Source organism: Xenopus laevis, chromosome 8L, assembly GCF_017654675.1.
Source record: "Xenopus laevis strain J_2021 chromosome 8L, Xenopus_laevis_v10.1, whole genome shotgun sequence".
Taxonomy (NCBI): domain Eukaryota; kingdom Metazoa; phylum Chordata; class Amphibia; order Anura; family Pipidae; genus Xenopus; species Xenopus laevis.
Window position 1 is genome coordinate 67,395,492 of NC_054385.1, and position 26,378 is coordinate 67,421,869.

Genomic DNA, 26,378 nt, shown 5'->3' on the forward strand with positions numbered 1-26,378 from the left:
ACCTACTCCTACTACAGCTTTTAGGATTACTACAACAGAATCACCCACTACCGCATCTACAGAAAAACTCACCACAACAACTACTACTACTACTGAACCATCTACTACTACTACAGATTTTGAGATTCCTACTACAGGATCACACACTACTGCCTCTACTGAAAGGGCAACCACAACAACTACTACTACTACTAAACCATCTACTACTACTACTGCTACTTCTGAAGCATCTTCTACTTATACCACAGCTTTTGAGACTACTACAACTACAGAACCATCCACAACTACTTTTGAACAATCTTCTATTTCTACTACAACTGAACCTACTACCACTACAGCTTTTGGGATTACTACAACAGATTTACCCACTACCGCATCTACTGAAAAACCTACCACAACAACTACTACTACTGAACCATCTACTACTACTACTACAGCTTTTGAGATTACTACTACAGCATCACCCACTACTGCCTCTACTGAAAGAGCTACCACAACAACTACTACTACTAAACCATCTACTACTGCTACCTCTGAAGCAACTTCGATGTATACCACAGCTTTTGAAACTACTACAACTACAGAACCATCCACAACTACTTTTAAACAATCTTCTACTTCTACTACTACGGAAATTTTTGGGATTACTACTACAGAATCACCCACTACTGCCTCTACTAAAAAACCTACCACAACAACTACTACTACTGAACCATCTACTACTACTACTACAGCTTTTGGGATTACTACTACAGTATCACCCACTACTGCCTCTACTGAAAGGGCTACCACAACAACTACTACTACTAAACCATCTACTACTACTACTGCTACTTCTGAAGCATCTTCTACTTATTCCACAGCTTTTGAGACTACTACAACTACAGAACCATCCACAACTACTTTTGAACAATCTTTTATGTCTACTACTACTGAACCTACTACTACTACAGCTTTTGGGATTACTACAACAGCATCACCCACTACCACATCTACTGAAAAACCCACCACAATACCTACTACTAATACTGAACCATCTACTACTACATCTACTACTACTAAAGATTCACCCACTACTGCCTCTACAGAAGAACCCACCACAACAATTATTTCTACTACACCATCTACTACTGCTACAAATTTTTTGATTACTACTACAGTACCACTCACTACTTCTTCAACTGAAGAATTCATCATTTCTACCACAACTAAACCACAATACACTACTACTGAGAAATCAACAACCGCTTTATCCAAGACAACTGAAAGAAATCATCATCATGAACATCACACCACAACTAAACCAAAATATACTAGTACTACAGAACCACCAACAACTACTACTACTGAACTTTCTGCTACTACTACAGCTTTTGAGATTACTACTACAAAATCACCCACTACTGCCTCTACTGAAAATACTACCACAAAAACTACTACTACTAAACCATCTACTGCTACTACTGCTAAATCTGAAGCATTTTCTACTTATACCACAGCTTTGGAGACTACTACAACTACAAAACCATCCACAACCACTTTAAAACAATCTTCTACTTTTTCTACTACTGAACCTACTCCTACTACAGCTTTTAGGATTACTAGAACAGAATCACCCACTACTGCCTCTACTGAAAATACTACCACAAAAACTACTACTACTAAACCATCTACTGCTAGTACTGCTACATCTAAAGCATTTTCTACTTATACCACAGCTTTGGAGACTACTACAACTACAAAACCATCCACAACCACTTTAAAAAAATCTTCTACTTCTTCTACTACTGAACCTACTCCTACTACAGCTTTTAGGATTACTACAACAGAATCACCCACTACCGCATCTACAGAAAAACTCACCACAACAACTACTACTACTACTGAACCATCTACTACTACTACAGATTTTGAGATTCCTACTACAGGATCACACACTACTGCCTCTACTGAAAGGGCTACCACAACAACTACTACTACTAAACCATCTACTACTACTACTGCTACTTCTGAAGCATCTTCTACTTATACCACAGCTTTTGAGACTACTACAACTACAGAACCATCCACAACTACTTTTGAACAATCTTCTATGTCTACTACTACTGAACCTACTACTACTACAGCTTTTGGGATTACTACAACAGCATCACCCACTACCACATCTACTGAAAAACCCACCACAATACCTACTACTAATACTGAACCATCTACTACTACATCTACTACTACTAAAGATTCACCCACTACTGCCTCTACAGAAGAACCCACCACAACAATTATTTCTACTACACCATCTACTACTGCTACAAATTTTTTGATTACTACTACAGTACCACTCACTACTTCTTCAACTGAAGAATTCATCATTTCTACCACAACTAAACCACAATACACTACTACTCAAGGACCACTCACTACTACTACTTCTGAACCCTATACTACTACAAAAGCTACTACAGCTTTTGAAATTACTACTACAAAACCACTCACTACTACTTCTACTGAAAAATCAACAACCGCTTTATCCAAGACAACTGAAAGAAATCATCATGAACATCACACCACAACTAAACCAAAATATACTAGTACTACAGAACCACCAACAACTACTACTACTGAACTTTCTGCTACTACTACAGCTTTTGAGATTACTACTACAAAATCACCCACTACTGCCTCTACTGAAAATACTACCACAAAAACTACTACTAAACCATCTACTGCTACTACTGCTACATCTGAAGCATTTTCTACTTATACCACAGCTTTGGAGACTACTACAACTACAAAACCATCCACAACCACTTTAAAACAATCTTCTACTTCTTCTACTACTGAACCTACTCCTACTACAGCTTTTGGGATTACTACAACAGAATCACCCACTACTATCTCTACTAAAAAACCCACCACAACAACTACTACTACTACTGAACCATCTACTACTACTACTACTACTACATCTACTACTACTAAAGGATCACCCACTACTGTCTCTACTGAAAAGGCTACCACAACAACTACTACTACTACTACTAAACCATCTACTACTGCTACTGCTACTTCTGAAGCATCTTCTACTTATACCACAGCTTTTGAGACTACTACAACTACAGAACCACCCACAACTACTTTTGCACAATCTTCTACTTCTACTACTACTGAACCTACTACTACTACTACAGCTTTTGGGATTACTACAACAGAATCACCCACTACCACCTCTACTAAAAAACCCACCACAACAACTACTACTTCTACTGAACCATCTACTACTACTACTACTACATCTACTACTACTAAAGGATCACCCACTACAGTCTCTACTGAAAAGGCTACCACAACAACTTCTACTACTACTAAACCATCTACTACTACTACTGCTACTTCTGAAGCATCTTCTACTTATACCACAGCTTTTGAGACTACTACAACTACAGAACCACCCACAACTACTTTTGCACAATCTTCTACTTCTACTACTACTGTACCTACTACTACTACTACTACAGCTTTTGGGATTACTACAACAGAATCACCCACTACCACCTCTACTAAAAAACCCACCACAACAACTACTACTACTACTGAACATCTACTACTACTACATCTACTACTACTAAAGGATCACCCACTACTGTTTCTACTGAAAAAGCTACCACAACAACTACTACTACTAAACCATCTACTACTACTTCTGCTACCTCTGAAGCAACTTCCACGTATACCACAGCTTTTGAGACTACTACAACTACAGAACCATCCACAACTACTTTTAAACAATCTTCTATTTCTTACTACTACTACTGAACTTTTTGGGATTACTACTAACAGAATTCACCCCACTACTGCCTCTACTGAAAAAAACCTACCCACAACAACTACTACTACTGAGACCATCTACTACTACTACTAAGATTTTGGGATTACTACTACAGTATCACCCACTGACTGCCTCTACTGAAAACCTAACACAACAACTACTACTACTGAACCCTCTACTAGTACTACATCTCTTGAGAATACTACTACAAAACCACTCACTACTACTGCTACTGAAAAATCAACAACCACTGTACCCACAACTACTGTGGTTTCTTCAGGTACTTCTGTCAATTCTGGTAGGACTAGTATGAATTAGTTTTATTCAGCAACTGAACTAGGTATTCTTAAATTAATTATTATTACATATTTATGCATCCTATACTCCTATATACTAGCAGTATACTAGTAGTAATGTACTACTAGTAGTAGTTCTGAAACCACTACTACAGAGGCAGGGCATCTGTGTGACTGGTGAGGCAAACCTATTACTTTTATTATGATTTTTAGAATGAACACATTTAAAGTAAAAAAAACAACCCACAATTGGAAAAAAACTATAACTACTACTGCTGCCTCTACTATTTTATTAGATCCACTCCTACTAATTTTACATCCATTACTGTAACTAAAGAGACACAGGAGCTACTTTCACCAGAACTAGTGATGGGCAAATTTATTTCTGCATTTCACCACCCGCAAATGTTTTCAAGAATCTGCAGTGAAAATTCGAGGTGGAAAATTTGTGGCAGGAAAAAAATAATCACGGATAAAAATAGTTGCACGTCAAGTTTATTCAGATGCTTATTAGTGCATTTGTACAAAAGAGTTGCGTGTAAAAAAATTGGCGCTCATATCAAAATGATTCAGACGCCCATTGCCTTTAATGCATTTGTACAAAAAGAGTACAAAATAGGCGCTTGTGTCAAAATTGTCATGCGTCATAATTACTTTGCCGCCTATTCAAATTGTTTTGCAAATTTTTGGATGTTTCACTAATTTTTCAGCAAAATGGGACAGATTCGCCCATCACTTGCTAGAACCTCCTTGTCCCTCAAATACCTCAATTACCTTAAAACCTTAACCCCTAGAGAATAATATTCAGCCACAAAAGATCATTGTTTAAGAATATATTTTTTCCAGGATGTAATTCTCAGTCCCTCGTTAATTAGTGAGATTTATGCTGGTACATATCAAACACTTTCTACAATAATAATCTTTGTGGCAAAAGCCACTTATAGTTGTTACTAAATCACTTACAAAACTCACTATTACAGAATTAACCACAGCAAATTAAGAATCAAAAAGGTTTTTTTTGGACGCACCTGATTTATCGCCACTGAATTGTCACTGCAGTTTCGCTAATTAATTCGCTTGAGGTGAAACGATGAGATTTGTCGTGAATTCATGTCTGGCGAATTTATTCACCCATCACTAATTTATTCACCCATTACTAACCTGGAGAAAAAAAACTAGCAAGGTGGGGAAAAAGTAATTAATATGTGCCTCTTCCACCCAAAAGTACCCGTTTTACAGAAACTGATAGGACAGCACACATTCCTTACAAACTGCAGCATTTAAGGTGAGGGCCAACGCAGTAAGGAGTGAAGGGAGGAATTACTCCGCAGTGTACCTTGAGAAATAGGCTTGGGGACAACACTGTGCTTATGGCTGATTATTTACAGTAATAGTTTCATGTATATACAGTATGTTTAGAGTATATGGAGACAGTTGCATAGATGACACACACATTTTTTTTTAATGCAGGTGATTGATCCTGGGAGATCAACTAGTGCTTATAACCTGATGGAAAGCTGTCTAATAAATACTGTTACTAATTCAAATCTGTTCCATTTGATACATTTATAATTATAGAATTGGTTAATGTTATTTCTGAATCTGCAGGAAAAACCTCAACAACTGATTCTGCCAATCCTTCCACTACAACTGAACAACTTACAGGTACGTACTAATAAACAAAGTTATATGATAGTTATGCTATATACTGTTACAAACAACCTACTACTGGTATTACTGTGATCCACTAAGGCTACAAAATATTCCACTGTATTTCCTACTGCTAAACCAACCATTAATTAGGGGCAGATTTATCAAAATGTGAGATTAGAACTCACCACAGAAAAACTCAATCACTTTATATTCATTCCTATAGGATTTTTAAAAGTGTATTTATCAAATGGTGAACTCCATTGATGAATACAAGTCTAAAATCCAATACAATGAAATAGAAATTAGTTGTTTTTCTGTCGCGAGTTCTAATCTGAACTATCTACTATTATAGCTTTTGAGATTACTACTACAGTATCACCCACTACTGCCTCTACTGAAAAAGCCAAAACAACAACTACTACTACTGAACCATCTACTACTACTACAGAATTTGGGTTTACTACTACAAATTCAGACACTACTGCCTCTACTGAAGAACCCACAACAACTACTACTACTACTGAACCATCTTCTACTACTACAGCTTTTGAGATTACTACAACAGAATCACCAACTACTGCATCTACTGAAAAACCCACCACAACTACTACTACTGAACCATCTACTACTACTACAGCTTTTGAGATTCCTACTACAGGATCACACACTACTGCCTCTACTGAAAGGGCTACCACAACAACTACTACTACTACTACTAAACCATCTTCTACTACTACTACTGCTACTTCTGAAGCATCTTCTACTTATACCACAGCTTTTGAGACTACTACAACTACAGAACCATCCACAACTACTTTTGAACAATCTTCTATTTCTACTACTACTGAACCTACTACTACTACAGCTTTTGGGATTACTACAACAGAATCACCCACTACCGCATCTACTGAAAAACCCACCACAACACCTACTACTAATACTGAACCATCTACTACTACTACTACATCTACTACTACTAAAGAATCACCCACTACTGCCTCTACTGAAGAACCCACCACAAAAATTATTACTACTACACCATCTACTACTGCTATAAATGTTTTGATTACTACTACAGTACCACTCACTACTTCTTCAACTGAAGAATTCATCATTTCTACCACAACTAAACCACAATACACTACTACTCAAGGACCACTCACTACTACTACTTCTGAACCCTATACTACTACAAAAGCTACTAAAGCTTTTGAAATTACTACTACAAAACCACTCACTACTACTTCTACTGAAAAATCAACAACCGCTTTATCCAAGACAACTGAAAGAAATCATCATCATGAACATCACACCACAACTAAACCAAAATATACTAGTACTACAGAACCACCAACAACTACTACTACTGAACTTTCTGCTACTACTACAGCTTTTGAGATTACTACTACAAAATCATCCACTACTGCCTCTACTGAAAATACTACCACAAAAACTACTACTACTAAACCATCTACTGCTAGTACTGCTACATCTAAAGCATTTTCTACTTATACCACAGCTTTGGAGACTACTACAACTACAAAACCATCCACAACCACTTTAAAAAAATCTTCTACTTCTTCTACTACTGAACCTACTCCTACTACAGCTTTTAGGATTACTACAACAGAATCACCCACTACCGCATCTGAAGAAAAACTCACCACAACAACTACTACTACTACTGAACCATCTACTACTACTACAGCTTTTGAGATTCCTACTACAGGATCACACACTACTGCCTCTACTGAAAGAGCTACCACAACAACTACTACTACTAAACCATCTACTACTGCTACCTCTGAAGCAACTTCGATGTATACCACAGCTTTTGAAACTACTACAACTACAGAACCATCCACAACTACTTTTAAACAATCTTCTACTTCTACTACTACGGAAATTTTTGGGATTACTACTACAGAATCACCCACTACTGCCTCTACTAAAAAACCTACCACAACAACTACTACTACTGAACCATCTACTACTACTACTACTACAGCTTTTGGGATTACTACTACAGTATCACCCACTACTGCCTCTACTGAAAGGGCTACCACAACAACTACTACTACTAAACCATCTACTACTACTACTGCTACTTCTGAAGCATCTTCTACTTATACCACAGCTTTTGAGACTACTACAACTACAGAACCACCCACAACTACTTTTGCACAATCTTCTACTTCTACTACTACTGAACCTACTACTACTACAGCTTTTGGGATTACTACAACAGCATCACCCACTACCACATCTACTGAAAAACCCACCACAATACCTACTACTAATACTGAACCATCTACTACTACATCTACTACTACTAAAGAATCACCCACTACTGACTCTACTGAAGAACCCACCACAACAATTATTACTACTACACCATCTACTACTGCTACAAATTTTTTGATTACTACTACAGTACCACTCACTACTTCTTCAACTGAAGAATTCATCATTTCTACCACAACTAAACCACAATACACTACTACTCAAGGACCACTCACTACTACTACTTCTGAACCCTATACTACTACAAAAAGCATACTACAGCTTTTTGAAATTACTACTACAAAACCACTCACTACTACTTCTACTGAAAAATCAACAACCGCTTTATCCAAGACCAACTGAAAGAAATTCATCATGAACATCACACCACAACTAAACCAAAATATACTAGTACTACAGAACCACCAACAACTACTACTACTGAACTTTCTGCTACTACTACAGCTTTTGAGATTACTACTACAAAATCACCCACTACTGCCTCTACTGAAAATACTACCACAAAAACTACTACTAAACCATCTACTGCTACTACTGCTACATCTGAAGCATTTTCTACTTATACCACAGCTTTGGAGACTACTACAACTACAAAACCATCCACAACCACTTTAAAACAATCTTCTACTTCTTCTACTACTGAACCTACTCCTACTACAGCTTTTGGATTACTACAACAGAATCACCCACTACCATCTCTACTAAAAAACCCACCACAACAACTACTACTACTACTGAACCATGTACTACTACTACTACTACTACTACATCTACTACTACTAAAGGATCACCCACTACTGTCTCTACTGAAAAGGCTACCACAACAACTACTACTACTACTACTAAACCATCTACTACTGCTACTGCTACTTCTGAAGCATCTTCTACTTATACCACAGCTTTTGAGACTACTACAACTACAGAACCACCCACAACTACTTTTGCACAATCTTCTACTTCTACTACTACTGAACCTACTACTACTACTACAGCTTTTGGGATTACTACAACAGAATCACCCACTACCACCTCTACTAAAAAACCCACCACAACAACTACTACTTCTACTGAACCATCTACTACTACTACTACTACATCTACTACTACTAAAGGATCACCCACTACAGTCTCTACTGAAAAGGCTACCACAACAACTTCTACTACTACTACTAAACCATCTACTACTACTACTGCTACTTCTGAAGCATCTTCTACTTATACCACAGCTTTTGAGACTACTACAACTACAGAACCACCCACAACTACTTTTGCACAATCTTCTACTTCTACTACTACTGTACCTACTACTACTACTACTACAGCTTTTGGGATTACTACAACAGAATCACCCACTACCACCTCTACTAAAAAACCCACCACAACAACTACTACTACTACTGAACCATCTACTACTACTACATCTACTACTACTAAAGGATCACCCACTACTGTTTCTACTGAAAAAGCTACCACAACAACTACTACTACTAAACCATCTACTACTACTTCTGCTACCTCTGAAGCAACTTCCACGTATACCACAGCTTTTGAGACTACTACAACTACAGAACCATCCACAACTACTTTTAAACAATCTTCTATTTCTACTACTACTACTGAACTTTTTGGGATTACTACTACAGAATCACCCACTACTGCCTCTACTGAAAAACCTACCACAACAACTACTACTACTGAACCATCTACTACTACTACTACAGATTTTGGGATTACTACTACAGTATCACCCACTACTGCCTCTACTGAAAAACCTAACACAACAACTACTACTACTGAACCCTCTACTAGTACTACATCTCTTGAGAATACTACTACAAAACCACTCACTACTACTGCTACTGAAAAATCAACAACCACTGTACCCACAACTACTGTGGTTTCTTCAGGTACTTCTGTCAATTCTGGTAGGACTAGTATGAATTAGTTTTATTCAGCAACTGAACTAGGTATTCTTAAATTATTATTATTACATATTATGCATCCTATACTCCTATATACTAGCAGTATACTAGTAGTAATGTACTACTAGTAGTAGTTCTGAAACCACTACTACAGAGGCAGGGCATCTGTGTGACTGGTGAGGCAAACCTATTACTTTTATTATGATTTTTAGAATGAACACATTTAAAGTAAAAAAACAACCCACAATTGGAAAAAACTATAACTACTACTGCTGCCTCTACTATTTTATTAGATCCACTCCTACTAATTTTACATCCATTACTGTAACTAAAGAGACACAGGAGCTACTTTCACCAGAACTAGTGATGGGCAAATTTATTTCTGCATTTCACCACCCGCAAATGTTTTCAAGAATCTGCAGTGAAAATTCGAGGTGGAAAATTTGTGGCAGGAAAAAAATAATCACGGATAAAAATAGTTGCACGTCAAGTTTATTCAGATGCTTATTAGTGCATTTGTACAAAAGAGTTGCGTGTAAAAAAATTGGCGCTCATATCAAAATGATTCAGACGCCCATTGCCTTTAATGCATTTGTACAAAAAGAGTACAAAATAGGCGCTTGTGTCAAAATTGTCATGCGTCATAATTACTTTGCCGCCTATTCAAATTGTTTTGCAAATTTTTGGATGTTTCACTAATTTTTCAGCAAAATGGGACAGATTCGCCCATCACTTGCTAGAACCTCCTTGTCCCTCAAATACCTCAATTACCTTAAAACCTTAACCCCTAGAGAATAATATTCAGCCACAAAAGATCATTGTTTAAGAATATATTTTTTCCAGGATGTAATTCTCAGTCCCTCGTTAATTAGTGAGATTTATGCTGGTACATATCAAAAACTTTCTACAATAATAATCTTTGTGGCAAAAGCCACTTATAGTTGTTACTAAATCACTTACAAAACTCACTATTACAGAATTAACCACAGCAAATTAAGAATCAAAAAGGTTTTTTTTGGACGCACCTGATTTATCGCCACTGAATTGTCACTGCAGTTTCGCTAATTAATTCGCTTGAGGTGAAACTATGAGATTTGTCGTGAATTCATGTCTGGCGAATTTATTCACCCATCACTAATTTATTCACCCATTACTAACCTGGAGAAAAAAAACTAGCAAGGTGGGGAAAAAGTAATTAATATGTGCCTCTTCCACCCCAAAAGTACCAGTTTTACAGAAACTGATAGGACAGCACACATTCCTTACAAACTGCAGCATTTAAGGTGAGGGCCAACGCAGTAAGGAGTGAAGGGAGGAATTACTCCGCAGTGTACCTTGAGAAATAGGCTTGGGGACAACACTGTGCTTATGGCTGATTATTTACAGTAATAGTTTCATGTATATACAGTATGTTTAGAGTATATGGAGACAGTTGCATAGATGACACACACATTTTTTTTTAATGCAGGTGATTGATCCTGGGAGATCAACTAGTGCTTATAACCTGATGGAAAGCTGTCTAATAAATACTGTTACTAATTCAAATCTGTTCCATTTGATACATTTATAATTATAGAATTGGTTAATGTTATTTCTGAATCTGCAGGAAAAACCTCAACAACTGATTCTGCCAATCCTTCCACTACAACTGAACAACTTACAGGTACGTACTAATAAACAAAGTTATATGATAGTTATGCTATATACTGTTACAAACAACCTACTACTGGTATTACTGTGATCCACTAAGGCTACAAAATATTCCACTGTATTTCCTACTGCTAAACCAACCATTAATTAGGGGCAGATTTATCAAAATGTGAGATTAGAACTCACCACAGAAAAACTCAATCACTTTATATTCATTCCTATAGGATTTTTAAAAGTGTATTTATCAAATGGTGAACTCCATTGATGAATACAAGTCTAAAAATCCAATACAATGAAATAGAAATTAGTTGTTTTTCTGTCGCGAGTTCTAATCTGAACTATCTACTACTATAGCTTTTGAGATTACTACTACAGTATCACCCACTACTGCCTCTACTGAAAAAGCCACAACAACAACTACTACTACTGAACCATCTACTACTACTACAGAATTTGGGTTTACTACTACAAATTCAGACACTACTGCCTCTACTGAAGAACCCACAACAACTACTACTACTACTGAACCATCTTCTACTACTACAGCTTTTGAGATTACTACAACAGAATCACCAACTACCGCATCTACTGAAAAACCCACCACAACTACTACTACTGAACCATCTACTACTACTACAGCTTTTGAGATTCCTACTACAGGATCACACACTACTGCCTCTACTGAAAGGGCTACCACAACAACTACTACTACTACTACTAAACCATCTTCTACTACTACTACTGCTACTTCTGAAGCATCTTCTACTTATACCACAGCTTTTGAGACTACTACAACTACAGAACCATCCACAACTACTTTTGAACAATCTTCTATTTCTACTACTACTGAACCTACTACTACTACAGCTTTTGGGATTACTACAACAGAATCACCCACTACCGCATCTACTGAAAAACCCACCACAACACCTACTACTAATACTGAACCATCTACTACTACTACTACATCTACTACTACTAAAGAATCACCCACTACTGCCTCTACTGAAGAACCCACCACAACAATTATTACTACTACACCATCTACTACTGCTATAAATGTTTTGATTACTACTACAGTACCACTCACTACTTCTTCAACTGAAGAATTCATCATTTCTACCACAACTAAACCACAATACACTACTACTCAAGGACCACTCACTACTACTACTTCTGAACCCTATACTACTACAAAAGCTACTAAAGCTTTTGAAATTACTACTACAAAACCACTCACTACTACTTCTACTGAAAAATCAACAACCGCTTTATCCAAGACAACTGAAAGAAATCATCATCATGAACATCACACCACAACTAAACCAAAATATACTAGTACTACAGAACCACCAACAACTACTACTACTGAACTTTCTGCTACTACTACAGCTTTTGAGATTACTACTACAAAATCACCCACTACTGCCTCTACTGAAAATACTACCACAAAAACTACTACTACTAAACCATCTACTGCTACTACTGCTACATCTAAAGCATTTTCTACTTATACCACAGCTTTGGAGACTACTACAACTACAAAACCATCCACAACCACTTTAAAACAATCTTCTACTTCTTCAACTACTGAACCTACTCCTACTACAGCTTTTAGGATTACTACAACAGAATCACCCACTACCGCATCTACAGAAAAACTCACCACAACAACTACTACTACTACTGAACCATCTACTACTACTACAGATTTTGAGATTCCTACTACAGGATCACACACTACTGCCTCTACTGAAAGGGCTACCACAACAACTACTACTACTACTAAACCATCTACTACTACTACTGCTACTTCTGAAGCATCTTCTACTTATACCACAGCTTTTGAGACTACTACAACTACAGAACCATCCACAACTACTTTTGAACAATCTTCTATTTCTACTACAACTGAACCTACTACCACTACATCTTTTGGGATTACTACAACAGAATCACCCACTACCGCATCTACTGAAAAACCCACCACAATACCTACTACTAATACTGAACCATCTACTACTACTACTACAGATTTTGAGATTACTACTACAGCATCACCCACTACTGCCTCTACTGAAAGGGCTACCACAACAACTACTACTACTAAACCATCTACTACTGCTACCTCTGAAGCAACTTCGACGTATACCACAGCTTTTGAAACTACTACAACTACAGAACCATCCACAACTACTTTTAAACAATCTTCTACTTCTACGGAAACTTTTGGGATTACTACTACAGATTCACCCAATACTGCCTCTACTAAAAAACCTACCACAACAACTACTACTACTGAACCATCTACTACTACTACTACAGCTTTTGGGATTACTACTACAGTATCACCCACTACTGTCTCTACTGAAAGGGCTACCACAACAACTACTACTACTAAACCATCTACTACTACTACTGCTACTTCAGAAGCATCTTCTACTTATACCACAGCTTTTGAGACTACTACAACTACAGAACCACCCACAACTACTTTTGCACAATCTTCTACTTCTACTACTACTGAACCTACTACTACTACTACAGATTTTGGGATTACTACAACAGATTCACCCACTACCACCTCTACTAAAAAACCCACCACAACAACTACTACTTCTACTGAAACATCTACTACTACTACTACTACATCTACTACTACTAAAGGATCACCCACTGCAGTCTCTACTGAAAAGGCTACCACAACTACTACTACTAAACCATCTACTACTACTACTACTGCTACCTCTGAAGCATCTTCTACTTCTACCACAGCTTTTGAGACTACTACAACTACAGAACCATCCACAACTACTTTTGCACAATCTTCTACTTCTACTACTACTGAACCTACTACTACTACAGCTTTTGGGATTACTACAACAGAATCACCCACTACCACCTCTACTAAAAAACCCACCACAACAACTACTACTACTACTGAACCATCTACCACTACTACTACATTTACTACTACTAAAGAATCACCCACTACTGCCTCTACTGAAAAGGCTACCACAACAACTACTACTACTAAACCATCTACTACTACTACTGCTACCTCTGAAGCATCTTCTACTTATACCACAGCTTTTGAGACTACTACAACTACAAAACCATCCACAACCACTTTAAAACAATCTTCTACTTCTTCAACTACTGAACCTACTCCTACTACAGCTTTTAGGATTACTACAACAGAATCACCCACTACCGCATCTACAGAAAAACTCACCACAACAACTACTACTACTACTGAACCATCTACTACTACTACAGCTTTTGAGATTCCTACTACAGGATCACACACTACTGCCTCTACTGAAAGGGCTACCACAACAACTACTACTACTACTAAACCATCTACTACTACTACTGCTACTTCTGAAGCATCTTCTACTTATACCACAGCTTTTGAGACTACTACAACTACAGAACCATCCACAACTACTTTTGAACAATCTTCTATTTCTACTACAACTGAACCTACTACCACTACATCTTTTGGGATTACTACAACAGAATCACCCACTACCGCATCTACTGAAAAACCCACCACAATACCTACTACTAATACTGAACCATCTACTACTACTACTACAGATTTTGAGATTACTACTACAGCATCACCCACTACTGCCTCTACTGAAAGGGCTACCACAACAACTACTACTACTAAACCATCTACTACTGCTACCTCTGAAGCAACTTCGACGTATACCACAGCTTTTGAAACTACTACAACTACAGAACCATCCACAACTACTTTTAAACAATCTTCTACTTCTACGGAAACTTTTGGGATTACTACTACAGAATCACCCACTACTGCCTCTACTAAAAAACCTACCACAACAACTACTACTACTGAACCATCTACTACTACTACTACAGCTTTTGGGATTACTACTACAGTATCACCCACTACTGTCTCTACTGAAAGGGCTACCACAACAACTACTACTACTAAACCATCTACTACTACTACTGCTACTTCAGAAGCATCTTCTACTTATACCACAGCTTTTGAGACTACTACAACTACAGAACCACCCACAACTACTTTTGCACAATCTTCTACTTCTACTACTACTGAACCTACTACTACTACTACAGATTTTGGGATTACTACAACAGATTCACCCACTACCACCTCTACTAAAAAACCCACCACAACAACTACTACTTCTACTGAAACATCTACTACTACTACTACTACATCTACTACTACTAAAGGATCACCCACTGCAGTCTCTACTGAAAAGGCTACCACAACTACTACTACTAAACCATCTACTACTACTACTACTGCTACCTCTGAAGCATCTTCTACTTCTACCACAGCTTTTGAGACTACTACAACTACAGAACCATCCACAACTACTTTTGCACAATCTTCTACTTCTACTACTACTGAACCTACTACTACTACAGCTTTTGGGATTACTACAACAGAATCACCCAATACCACCTCTACTAAAAAACCCACCACAACAACTACTACTACTACTGAACCATCTACCACTACTACTACATTTACTACTACTAAAGAATCACCCACTACTGCCTCTACTGAAAAGGCTACCACAACAACTACTACTACTAAACCATCTACTACTACTACTGCTACCTCTGAAGCATCTTCTACTTATACCACAGCTTTTGAGACTACTACAACTACAGAACCATCCACAACCACTTTTGCACAATCTTCTATTTCTACTACAACTGAACCTACTACCACTACATCTTTTGGGATTACTACAACAGAATCACCCACTACCGCATCTACTGAAAAACCCACCACAACAACTACTACTACTACTGAACCATCTACTACTACTACAGATTTTGAGATTCCTACTACAGGATCACACACTACTGCCTCTACTGAAAGGGCTACCACAACAACTACTACTACTACTAAACCATCTACTACTACTACTGCTACTTCTGAAGCATCTTCTACTTATACCACAGCTTTTGAGACTACTACAACTACAGAACCATCCACAACTACTTTTGAACAATCTTCTATTTCTACTACAACTGAACCTACTACCACTACATCTTTTGGGATTACTACAACAGAATCACCCACTACCGCATCTACTGAAAAACCCACCACAATACCTACTACTAATACTGAACCATCTACTACTACTACTACAGATTTTGAGATTACTACTACAGCATCACCCACTACTGCCTCTACTGAAAGGGCTACCACAACAACTACTACTACTAAACCATCTACTACTGCTACCTCTGAAGCAACTTCGACGTATACCACAGCTTTTGAAACTACTACAACTACAGAACCATCCACAACTACTTTTAAACAATCTTCTACTTCTACGGAAACTTTTGGGATTACTACTACAGAATCACCCACTACTGCCTCTACTAAAAAACCTACCACAACAACTACTACTACTGAACCATCTACTACTACTACTACAGCTTTTGGGATTACTACTACAGTATCACCCACTACTGTCTCTACTGAAAGGGCTACCACAACAACTACTACTACTAAACCATCTACTACTACTACTGCTACTTCTGAAGCATCTTCTACTTATACCACAGCTTTTGAGACTACTACAACTACAGAACCACCCACAACTACTTTTGCACAATCTTCTACTTCTACTACTACTGAACCTACTACTACTACTACAGCTTTTGGGATTACTACAACAGATTCACCCACTACCACCTCTACTAAAAAACCCACCACAACAACTACTACTTCTACTGAAACATCTACTACTACTACTACATCTACTACTACTAAAGGATCACCCACTGCAGTCTCTACTGAAAAGGCTACCACAAGAACTACTACTACTACTGAACCATCTACTACTACTACTACTACTACATTTACTACTACTAAAGAATCACCCACTACTGCCTCTACTGAAAAGGCTACCACAACTACTACTACTAAACCATCTACTACTACTACTACTGCTACCTCTGAAGCATCTTCTACTTCTACCACAGCTTTTGAGACTACTACAACTACAGAACCATCCACAACTACTTTTGCACAATCTTCTACTTCTACTACTACTGAACCTACTACTACTACAGCTTTTGGGATTACTACAACAGAATCACCCACTACCACCTCTACTAAAAAACCCACCACAACAACTACTACTACTACTGAACCATCTACCACTACTACTACATTTACTACTACTAAAGAATCACCCACTACTGCCTCTACTGAAAAGGCTACCACAACAACTACTACTACTAAACCATCTACTACTACTACTGCTACCTCTGAAGCATCTTCTACTTATACCACAGCTTTTGAGACTACTACAACTACAAAACCATCCACAACCACTTTAAAACAATCTTCTACTTCTTCAACTACTGAACCTACTCCTACTACAGCTTTTAGGATTACTACAACAGAATCACCCACTACCGCATCTACAGAAAAACTCACCACAACAACTACTACTACTACTGAACCATCTACTACTACTACAGATTTTGAGATTCCTACTACAGGATCACACACTACTGCCTCTACTGAAAGGGCTACCACAACAACTACTACTACTACTAAACCATCTACTACTACTACTGCTACTTCTGAAGCATCTTCTACTTATACCACAGCTTTTGAGACTACTACAACTACAGAACCATCCACAACTACTTTTGAACAATCTTCTATTTCTACTACAACTGAACCTACTACCACTACATCTTTTGGGATTACTACAACAGAATCACCCACTACCGCATCTACTGAAAAACCCACCACAATACCTACTACTACTACTGAACCATCTACTACTACTACTACTACTACTACATTTACTACTACTAAAGAATCACCCACTACTGCCTCTACTGAAAAGGCTACCACAACTACTACTACTAAACCATCTACTACTACTACTACTGCTACCTCTGAAGCATCTTCTACTTCTACCACAGCTTTTGAGACTACTACAACTACAGAACCATCCACAACTACTTTTGCACAATCTTCTACTTCTACTACTACTGAACCTACTACTACTACAGCTTTTGGGATTACTACAACAGAATCACCCACTACCACCTCTACTAAAAAACCCACCACAACAACTACTACTACTACTGAACCATCTACTACTACTACTACTACTACCTCTGAAGCATCTTCTACTTATACCACAGCTTTTGAGACTAATGCAAATACAGAACCATCCACAACTACTTTTGAACAATCTTCTATTTCTACTACTACTGAACCTACTACCACTACAGCTTTTGGGATTACTACAACAGATTTACCCACTACCTCATCTACTGAAAAACCTACCACAACAACTACTACTACTGAACCATCTACTACTACTACTACAGCTTTTGAGATTACTACTACAGCATCACCCACTACTGCCTCTACTGAAAGGGCTACCACAACAACTACTACTACTAAACCATCTGCTACTACTACTGCTACCTCTGAAGCAACTTCCACGTATACCACAGCTTTTGAGACTACTACAACTACAGAACCATCCACAACTACTTTTAAACAATCTTCTACTTCTACTTCTTCTACTACTGAAACTTTTGGGATTACTACTACAGAATCACCCACTACTGCCTCTACTGAAAAACCTACCACAACAACTACTACTACTGAACCATCTACTACTACTACTACAGGTTTTGGGATTACTACTACAGTATCACCCACTACTGCCTCTACTGAAAAACCTACCACAACTACTACTACTACTGAACCATCTACTACTACTACTACAGATTTTGAGACTACTACATTAGAATCACCCACAACCAAATCTACTGAAAAACCCACCACAACAACTACTACTACTGAACCCTCTACTAGTACTACAGCTTTTGAGAATACTACTACAAAACCACTCACTACTACCGCTACTGAAAAATCAACAACCACAGTACCCACAACTACTATGGTTTCTTCAGGTACTTCTGTCAATTCTGGTAGGACTAGTATGAATTAGTTTTATTCAGCAACTGAACTAGGTATTCTTAAATTATTATTATTACATATTATGCATCCTATACTCCTATATACTAGCAGTATACTAGTAGTAATGTACTACTAGTAGTAGTTCTGAAACCACTACTACAGAGGCAGGGCATCTGTGTGACTGGTGAGGCAAACCTATTACTTTTATTATGATTTTTAGAATGAACACATTTAAAGTAAAAAAACAACCCACAATTGGGAAAAACTATAACTACTACTGCTGCCTCTACTATTTTATTAGATCCACTCCTACTAATTTTACATCCATTACTGTAACTAAAGAGACACAGGAGCTACTTTCACCAGAACTAGTGATGGGCAAATTTATTTCTGCATTTCACCACCCGCAAATGTTTTCAAGAATCTGCAGTGAAAATTCGAGGTGGAAAATTTGTGGCAGGAAAAAAATAATCACGGATAAAAATAGTTGCACGTCAAGTTTATTCAGATGCTTATTAGTGCATTTGTACAAAAGAGTTGCGTGTAAAAAAATTGGCGCTCATATCAAAATTATTCAGACGCCCATTGCCTTTAATGCATTTGTACAAAAGAGTACAAAAGGTTTTTTTTGGACGCACCTGATTTATTGCCACCGAATTGTCACTGCATTTTCGCAAATTAATTTGCTTGCGGTGAAACGAGGAGATTTGTCGTGAATTCATGTCTGGCGAATTTATTCACCCATCACTAATTTATTCACCCATTACTAACCTGGAAAAAAAAACTAGCAAGGTGGGGAAAAAGTAATTAATATGTGCCTCTTCCACCCCAAAAGTACCAGTTTTACAGAAACTGATAGGACAGCACACATTCCTTACAAACTGCAGCATTTAAGGTGAGGGCCAACGCAGTGCCGAGTGAAGGGAGGAATTACTAGGCAGTGTACCTTGAGAAATAGGCTTGGGGACAACACTGTGCTTGTGGCTGATTATTTACAGCAATAGTTTCATGTATATACAGTATGTTTAGAGTATATGGAGACAGTTGCATAGATGACACACACATTTTTTTTAATGCAGGTGATTGATCCTGGGAGATCAACTAGTGCTTATAAACGGAAGGATAACTGTCTAACAAATACTGTTACTAATTTAAATCTGTTTCATTTGACACATTTATTATTATAGAATTGTTTAATGTTATTTCTGAATCTGCAGGAAAAACGTCAGCAACTGATTCTGCCAATCCTACCACTACTACTGAACAACTTACAGGTACATACTAATAAATAACTTTTTATGCTAGTTATGCCAAAAGAAGCACTGTAGTGATGGGCTAATTTGTCCCATTTTGCTTCACTGAAAAATCCACAAATTCCCCTCGAAAGTCATGAAACAGCGAAAAATTCGCGAAACACAAATTTTGTCAAATAGTTTTGAAGCCAGTGACAATTCTGATGCCGATGACAATTCCCACGGCCATTAAAGTCAATGGGCGACTAGAATTGTCACCGGCAATTTTCACAGCAATTTCACGAATTTATTTGCCAGCGGCAAAACGCGAATTTGCGCCTGTCTAATAAATTCGCCCATCACTATCTTACTGTTACAAACAACCTACTGTGTATGACTGTGATCCACTAAGGCTACAAAGTATCCCGCTGTATTTCCTACTGCTAATCTAACCACTAAGTCTACTATCATGATAATTAATAAATGTATGTTACTATAAAAAAAACTGTTGATTCTAAAACAATAACAGCTACTACTGCATAAGCTACTACTATTCTGTAAGTGAAACAATAATACCTTCACCTGCTATTAAGAGTACAAATCACAATTTCTATAGCTGCAGCAGGTAAAACTATAAAACAACTTGCTACTGAACTACTTTTTACAGTGGTTATGCCATTAAAAACTCTTTCTTTGTTATAGACAACACATTACTGGTATTATGGGAATCATACAGTTTTGCAATTTCTCAGTAATATTTCTATTGTTAAATCAACTGCATAATTCTGTTATTTGTTATATTATTTCTGCAAATAGCACATTTCTACTAAAAAAAATAAAAAAAAAGACACTCCTAATTATTATACCTATTAACCACCACAAACTTCTATATTTTGTAGCTGTAACAGATTAAAAAACAGCTACTAAAACTACTCATCTACACTGAACTACTAAAATAAACAGATATACTCCAGTACAGCAACAAAAATATTACAACAGAACCAATTACAACTACTGTGTCACTATCAGAAAGAATCCACTGACAACTACTTTTAATAATAAATATGCTTCTAACACAACTAAAGCACAATAAATAAGCACTATAGGATGATCCACTACTTATACTGAACCCTCGACTACTGATATAGCTTTTTTTTTTAAATAACTAGTAGTTCCAAACCATCAACAGCGATTTCTAGAACATTTTTCTACTTCACCTTACACTTTTCAGATTACTACTACAAAATCATTCACTACTACCTTTACTAAAATACCCACAACCACAACTACAGTATCCAGATCTACTGAAAAACAACATCACAAAAATACTCATCTGACCTCCAGTACAGCTACTAAATATATTAAAATACATATTACCACTACTTCTTCCACCTTTCTTGAACCAGCTACTTCTTCCACAACTAAAGCACAGTCTATTCGTAAAACAGAACTATTCACCAACACTTCAATGGCAGATGTCCCTGAAATTGTTTCTTGACATTGTGATCTGAGTTGGATAATCCGATAAAGTCTGGGTTTTCATTTGATAATCCAATAAAGTGAAGTTGTTGCATTGACAAAAAAATTAGATAAATCGAGTTTTAGTAAATAGGCCGCTTACTGTGCAGTTAGACAAGCAGTTTACCATCAACATTATACTACATGTACATTTAAAGGTGCACTAAGTCTTTTAGACAGTGCTGTGTGTGTAGCATGAGGTATGAGGCATGTGAATACCTATTATTTTCAGAAGGCTTCTGCATTTCTTTCATAAAGATTTTAAAAAGCCTTTTTGGCTACAGGGTCATAAAGGAATAGTTTGCATGCCTCTGCCCACAAAATCTTTAGTGAGGATAACACGAGTTATAATGCAGTGCTGTGTGTGTAGTATGTTAAGTTAATAGAGCAGAGAAATAGATATGCAGGCTGTTGGGAAAGTATTTTTTGTAGTAATAGATCTGGTGGAAAAAAACAAATAAAAAGCGCAGAAGGGCAACCTGCAGCAGGGCCCTGCCCTGCTCCAAGGCAGGTGGTAAGGACAGGGCTCTCCACTGCTCACATCTTCTCATGCCAGATTGTGAATCCAGCACAAGGCGTAGAGCGCAGCTTACACAAGTGCTTGCTAAGTTAGAACTAAAGAGCACACTGTAATTTAGCACTGTCGCACTTGGGCTCCATGGTAAAGTAAATGACCCCTATTGCATTTGTGTTTGAATTATAAATGTGTTAAAAATTGGGTGTATAGTACTGATTATTTTTTATGTATCTTCCTTCAGTTCCATTCTGGGTTATTATCCTTATTGGACTAGCCTCTATTCTTGCTCTTGGCTTACTACTTGGTCTGCTGTTTGGAGTAAGTACTGCATTAATTATATTTATAAAGATTGTAATTAAAAATGTGTTATCATTGGTGGCAGGTGTGCAAATGAGTTGTCACAAATATGATGAATGAATGGTTATGGTAAATCATGGCATGGATTGGGAGGCATTGCTAAAGACTCCAAAATAATCTATACCAGAGTCTAAGAGTTACTTAAAGGGCATGCAAAGTCTAAAATAGGATAAGGCTAGAAATGCTGTATATAAACATGAACTTACTGCACCACAAGCCTAATCAAACAAATAATTTATGTTTTCAAAGTTGGCTACAGGGGGTCACCATCTTGTAACTTTGTTAAACATCTTTGCAAGGCTAAGACTGTGCACATATTCAGTGTGGTCTGGGCTGCTTAGGGATCATTATAAACAAAGCTGCTTAAGTTCTGCATGGCTGGGAAGTAAGGAGGGGACTCTCCCTGCTGTCCATAAGTATGATTGTTTCCCTGCTCAGCAGTTAGGGACCATCTGACAATTCCTATCCACAGCAGTAAATGAAGGGAGAATTTCACTGCATACAGTCAGTTTTCTTATAAAAACGGTACACATTTTTTAATTAAAGTATATTGGAGGATAGGTTTCTTTTTTTATTAAAGAAAGTAAAAATGGGATTTTTTTTTGCCTTTACATGCCCTTTAATAATGAACATTATAAAGTGCATTGCCACATAATAACATGCATGCATTTCTGGGTCTATCTATTTACCAATGGCCATATTTTAAAAGACACAAGCGTCTGTTTAATAGAAGGGAATTAAATCTGGTCAGTGACAGAATGGTAGCACCAATATGTATTAATGGAACATGTGAACAATAAATTGTTGTTGTATGTAATAAATTAATAGTAAGCACATTTCACCATGTACCTAATATCTTGTATTGTACAAACACTTAAGAAGGTCTCTCTGTCTCCCTACAGATATCTGCCTGTGTAAAAACTGGTTTTTATAATGTAAAATCTTGTCCCAGTTACTTACCTCACTTGAGATTTTGGAATGCTTTTGAATCATCCAACATTACAGACCCTGAAAGGGGAATTCACCCTGTACGACAGACAGGTGGAACTTCAGCTCAAGGAGAGAGATTTGAGCTCAGCCCAAAACAAGTCTGATTTTGTTAAAAAAAATATTCTCTTATTGTCTCTATTAACCTACTTGCTATGTATATCTAGATAGTATATACCATGATGTTAATGACATCACTACATGCATGATGTAAGTTTGTGTGGTAGGGCCTCATAACCAAACAGGTTTAAATAGGTGACAATGACAATAATCTAATTTATTTAAGCAATTATTATAAAATATAAATGTATTTACACATGGCATTCTAATGTATATAATGTATGCAACTGTTCCTACTTTACTTGTTTAAACTATATTTCTGTTTACACCCATAACTTTTTTTTAATCAAAAAATGGGTGCTTATTTAATATTTAAATATTTGCATACACACCATACATTTATTAAAGTGTATACATATGTATTTATTTATATTTATTAAAGTGTGTATGTGTATGTATATATATATATACTGTATATATATATATATATATATATATATATATATATATATATATATATATATATATCTATATATATTCCATAAGGCTGCTGCACACACTTAAAAAGAGATAATACCCTGGTGCTAACAGAAGTATTATATATAGTTTCCAAGAAATGCTGTTGCACTCCAGGTGCGTTTGTAGTAAAAAAGCTTTATTGGATTCCAATAAAGCTTTTTTACTCTTAAAAGCCCCTAGAGTGCAACAGCATTTCTTGGAAACTATATATATCTATATATATATAGATATATATAGATATATATATATATATATATATATATATATATACACACATATATACAAATTTATCCACTTTAATAAAATGTAATGTAATAATTTGTGTTTTTAGTGTTTATTAATGTATGATGTGTGTATATATATATATATATATGTGTGTGTGTGTGTATATATACTGTATATATATTTATATATATATATATATATATATATATATATATATATATATATATATATATATATATATATATATATATATATAGCTATCTATTTTTCAGAAACTAATTACAGGGAATGGATTGTATTAAAAAGTTCTTAAATAAAACAATGCCATTGTGTTTTTTATATATTGTGATCAATTTTAACATGATGCTTTAATTGACAGCAAGATCCCATGTCTGGAAACCATGCCCTGGGCATTAGTTATTAAGTATAATATACAGCAGAATATAGCATCATTTCCCTATTAAAAATATTTAAAACTCAGGATTAAAATGTTATATAGTTGCCTATGGGTCTGATTTTATGAGCAAACGACCTTTAAAGGGGTTGATCACCTTTAAATGAACCTGTAATACGATAAAGAAAGTTATATTCTAAGAGAATTTGCAATTGTTTTCCTTTTTTATTATTTGTGGTGTTTGAGTCATTTAGCTTTCATCCAGCAGCTCCTTATTTAGCAATTTCAGCAATCTGGTTGCTATGGTCCAAATTCGGCAGGTTTTTGGTGGCGAATAGTCAAATTCAAATTATTCCCAGGGTAAAGGTTTGATAAGATTTGAATAGAGCTTGGATTATTCCCAATTCTAATCTGTGAGTTTTGACCAAAAAACTATTCAAAAATTCAAATTTGAATGGGCTAAATGAGCGAGACAGGGTAGTTGTATTTTTAAGGTGTGTACCAAAAGCACTGACAAGGATCACTTTTATGTAGGTAATGCATGTTGCCATAATACATGTATTATGGCAACATGCATTACCTACATAAAAGGCTCCACCCATATACATGGCACCATTCTGTGTCAATGTACAAATGAATCAATAATAGCAAACATATATAAAAAATACTAAAAATAATACTTTGTATAATACTGTGCAATAGTGATGGAAGAATTTCTCCCATTTCACCCAAAATTTCCTGCGCAATTCGCGAAAGGGGGAAATTTTGCGAAACGCGAATAACACCCGCATCAATACACAGAAATTTTGATGCTAGTGTCAGTTTTGACACTGGTGTTAAAGTCAATGGGCATCTGAATAGTATTGACGCAAGAGACTTTTCCGACGCGCATCCAAAATCTTTTGATGCCGTTAAATCTTCGCACCAGTTT

At 36.6% G+C, this 26,378-nt stretch overlaps 1 protein-coding gene and 1 long non-coding RNA gene across 2 annotated transcripts; both read left to right on the plus strand.

Moving 5' to 3' along the window:
• Nucleotides 1–3,987: 3,987 nt before the first annotated feature.
• On the plus strand, nucleotides 3,988–5,788 carry LOC121397059. The gene is made up of 2 exons (XR_005963400.1): nucleotides 3,988–4,106; nucleotides 5,731–5,788. It is a non-coding gene; the product is annotated as an uncharacterized LOC121397059 (long non-coding RNA).
• A 234-nt stretch (nucleotides 5,789–6,022) lies between these two features.
• LOC121397306 (mucin-2-like) lies at nucleotides 6,023–24,632 on the plus strand. The gene is made up of 7 exons (XM_041573921.1): nucleotides 6,023–6,080; nucleotides 6,551–8,188; nucleotides 8,790–9,986; nucleotides 11,608–11,664; nucleotides 20,856–20,912; nucleotides 23,147–23,223; nucleotides 24,165–24,632. The coding sequence occupies exons 1-7, from the start codon at nucleotides 6,023–6,025 to the stop codon at nucleotides 24,354–24,356; spliced, it is 3,276 nt and encodes a 1,091-aa protein (XP_041429855.1). The 3' UTR covers nucleotides 24,357–24,632.
• Nucleotides 24,633–26,378: the final 1,746 nt, after the last annotated feature.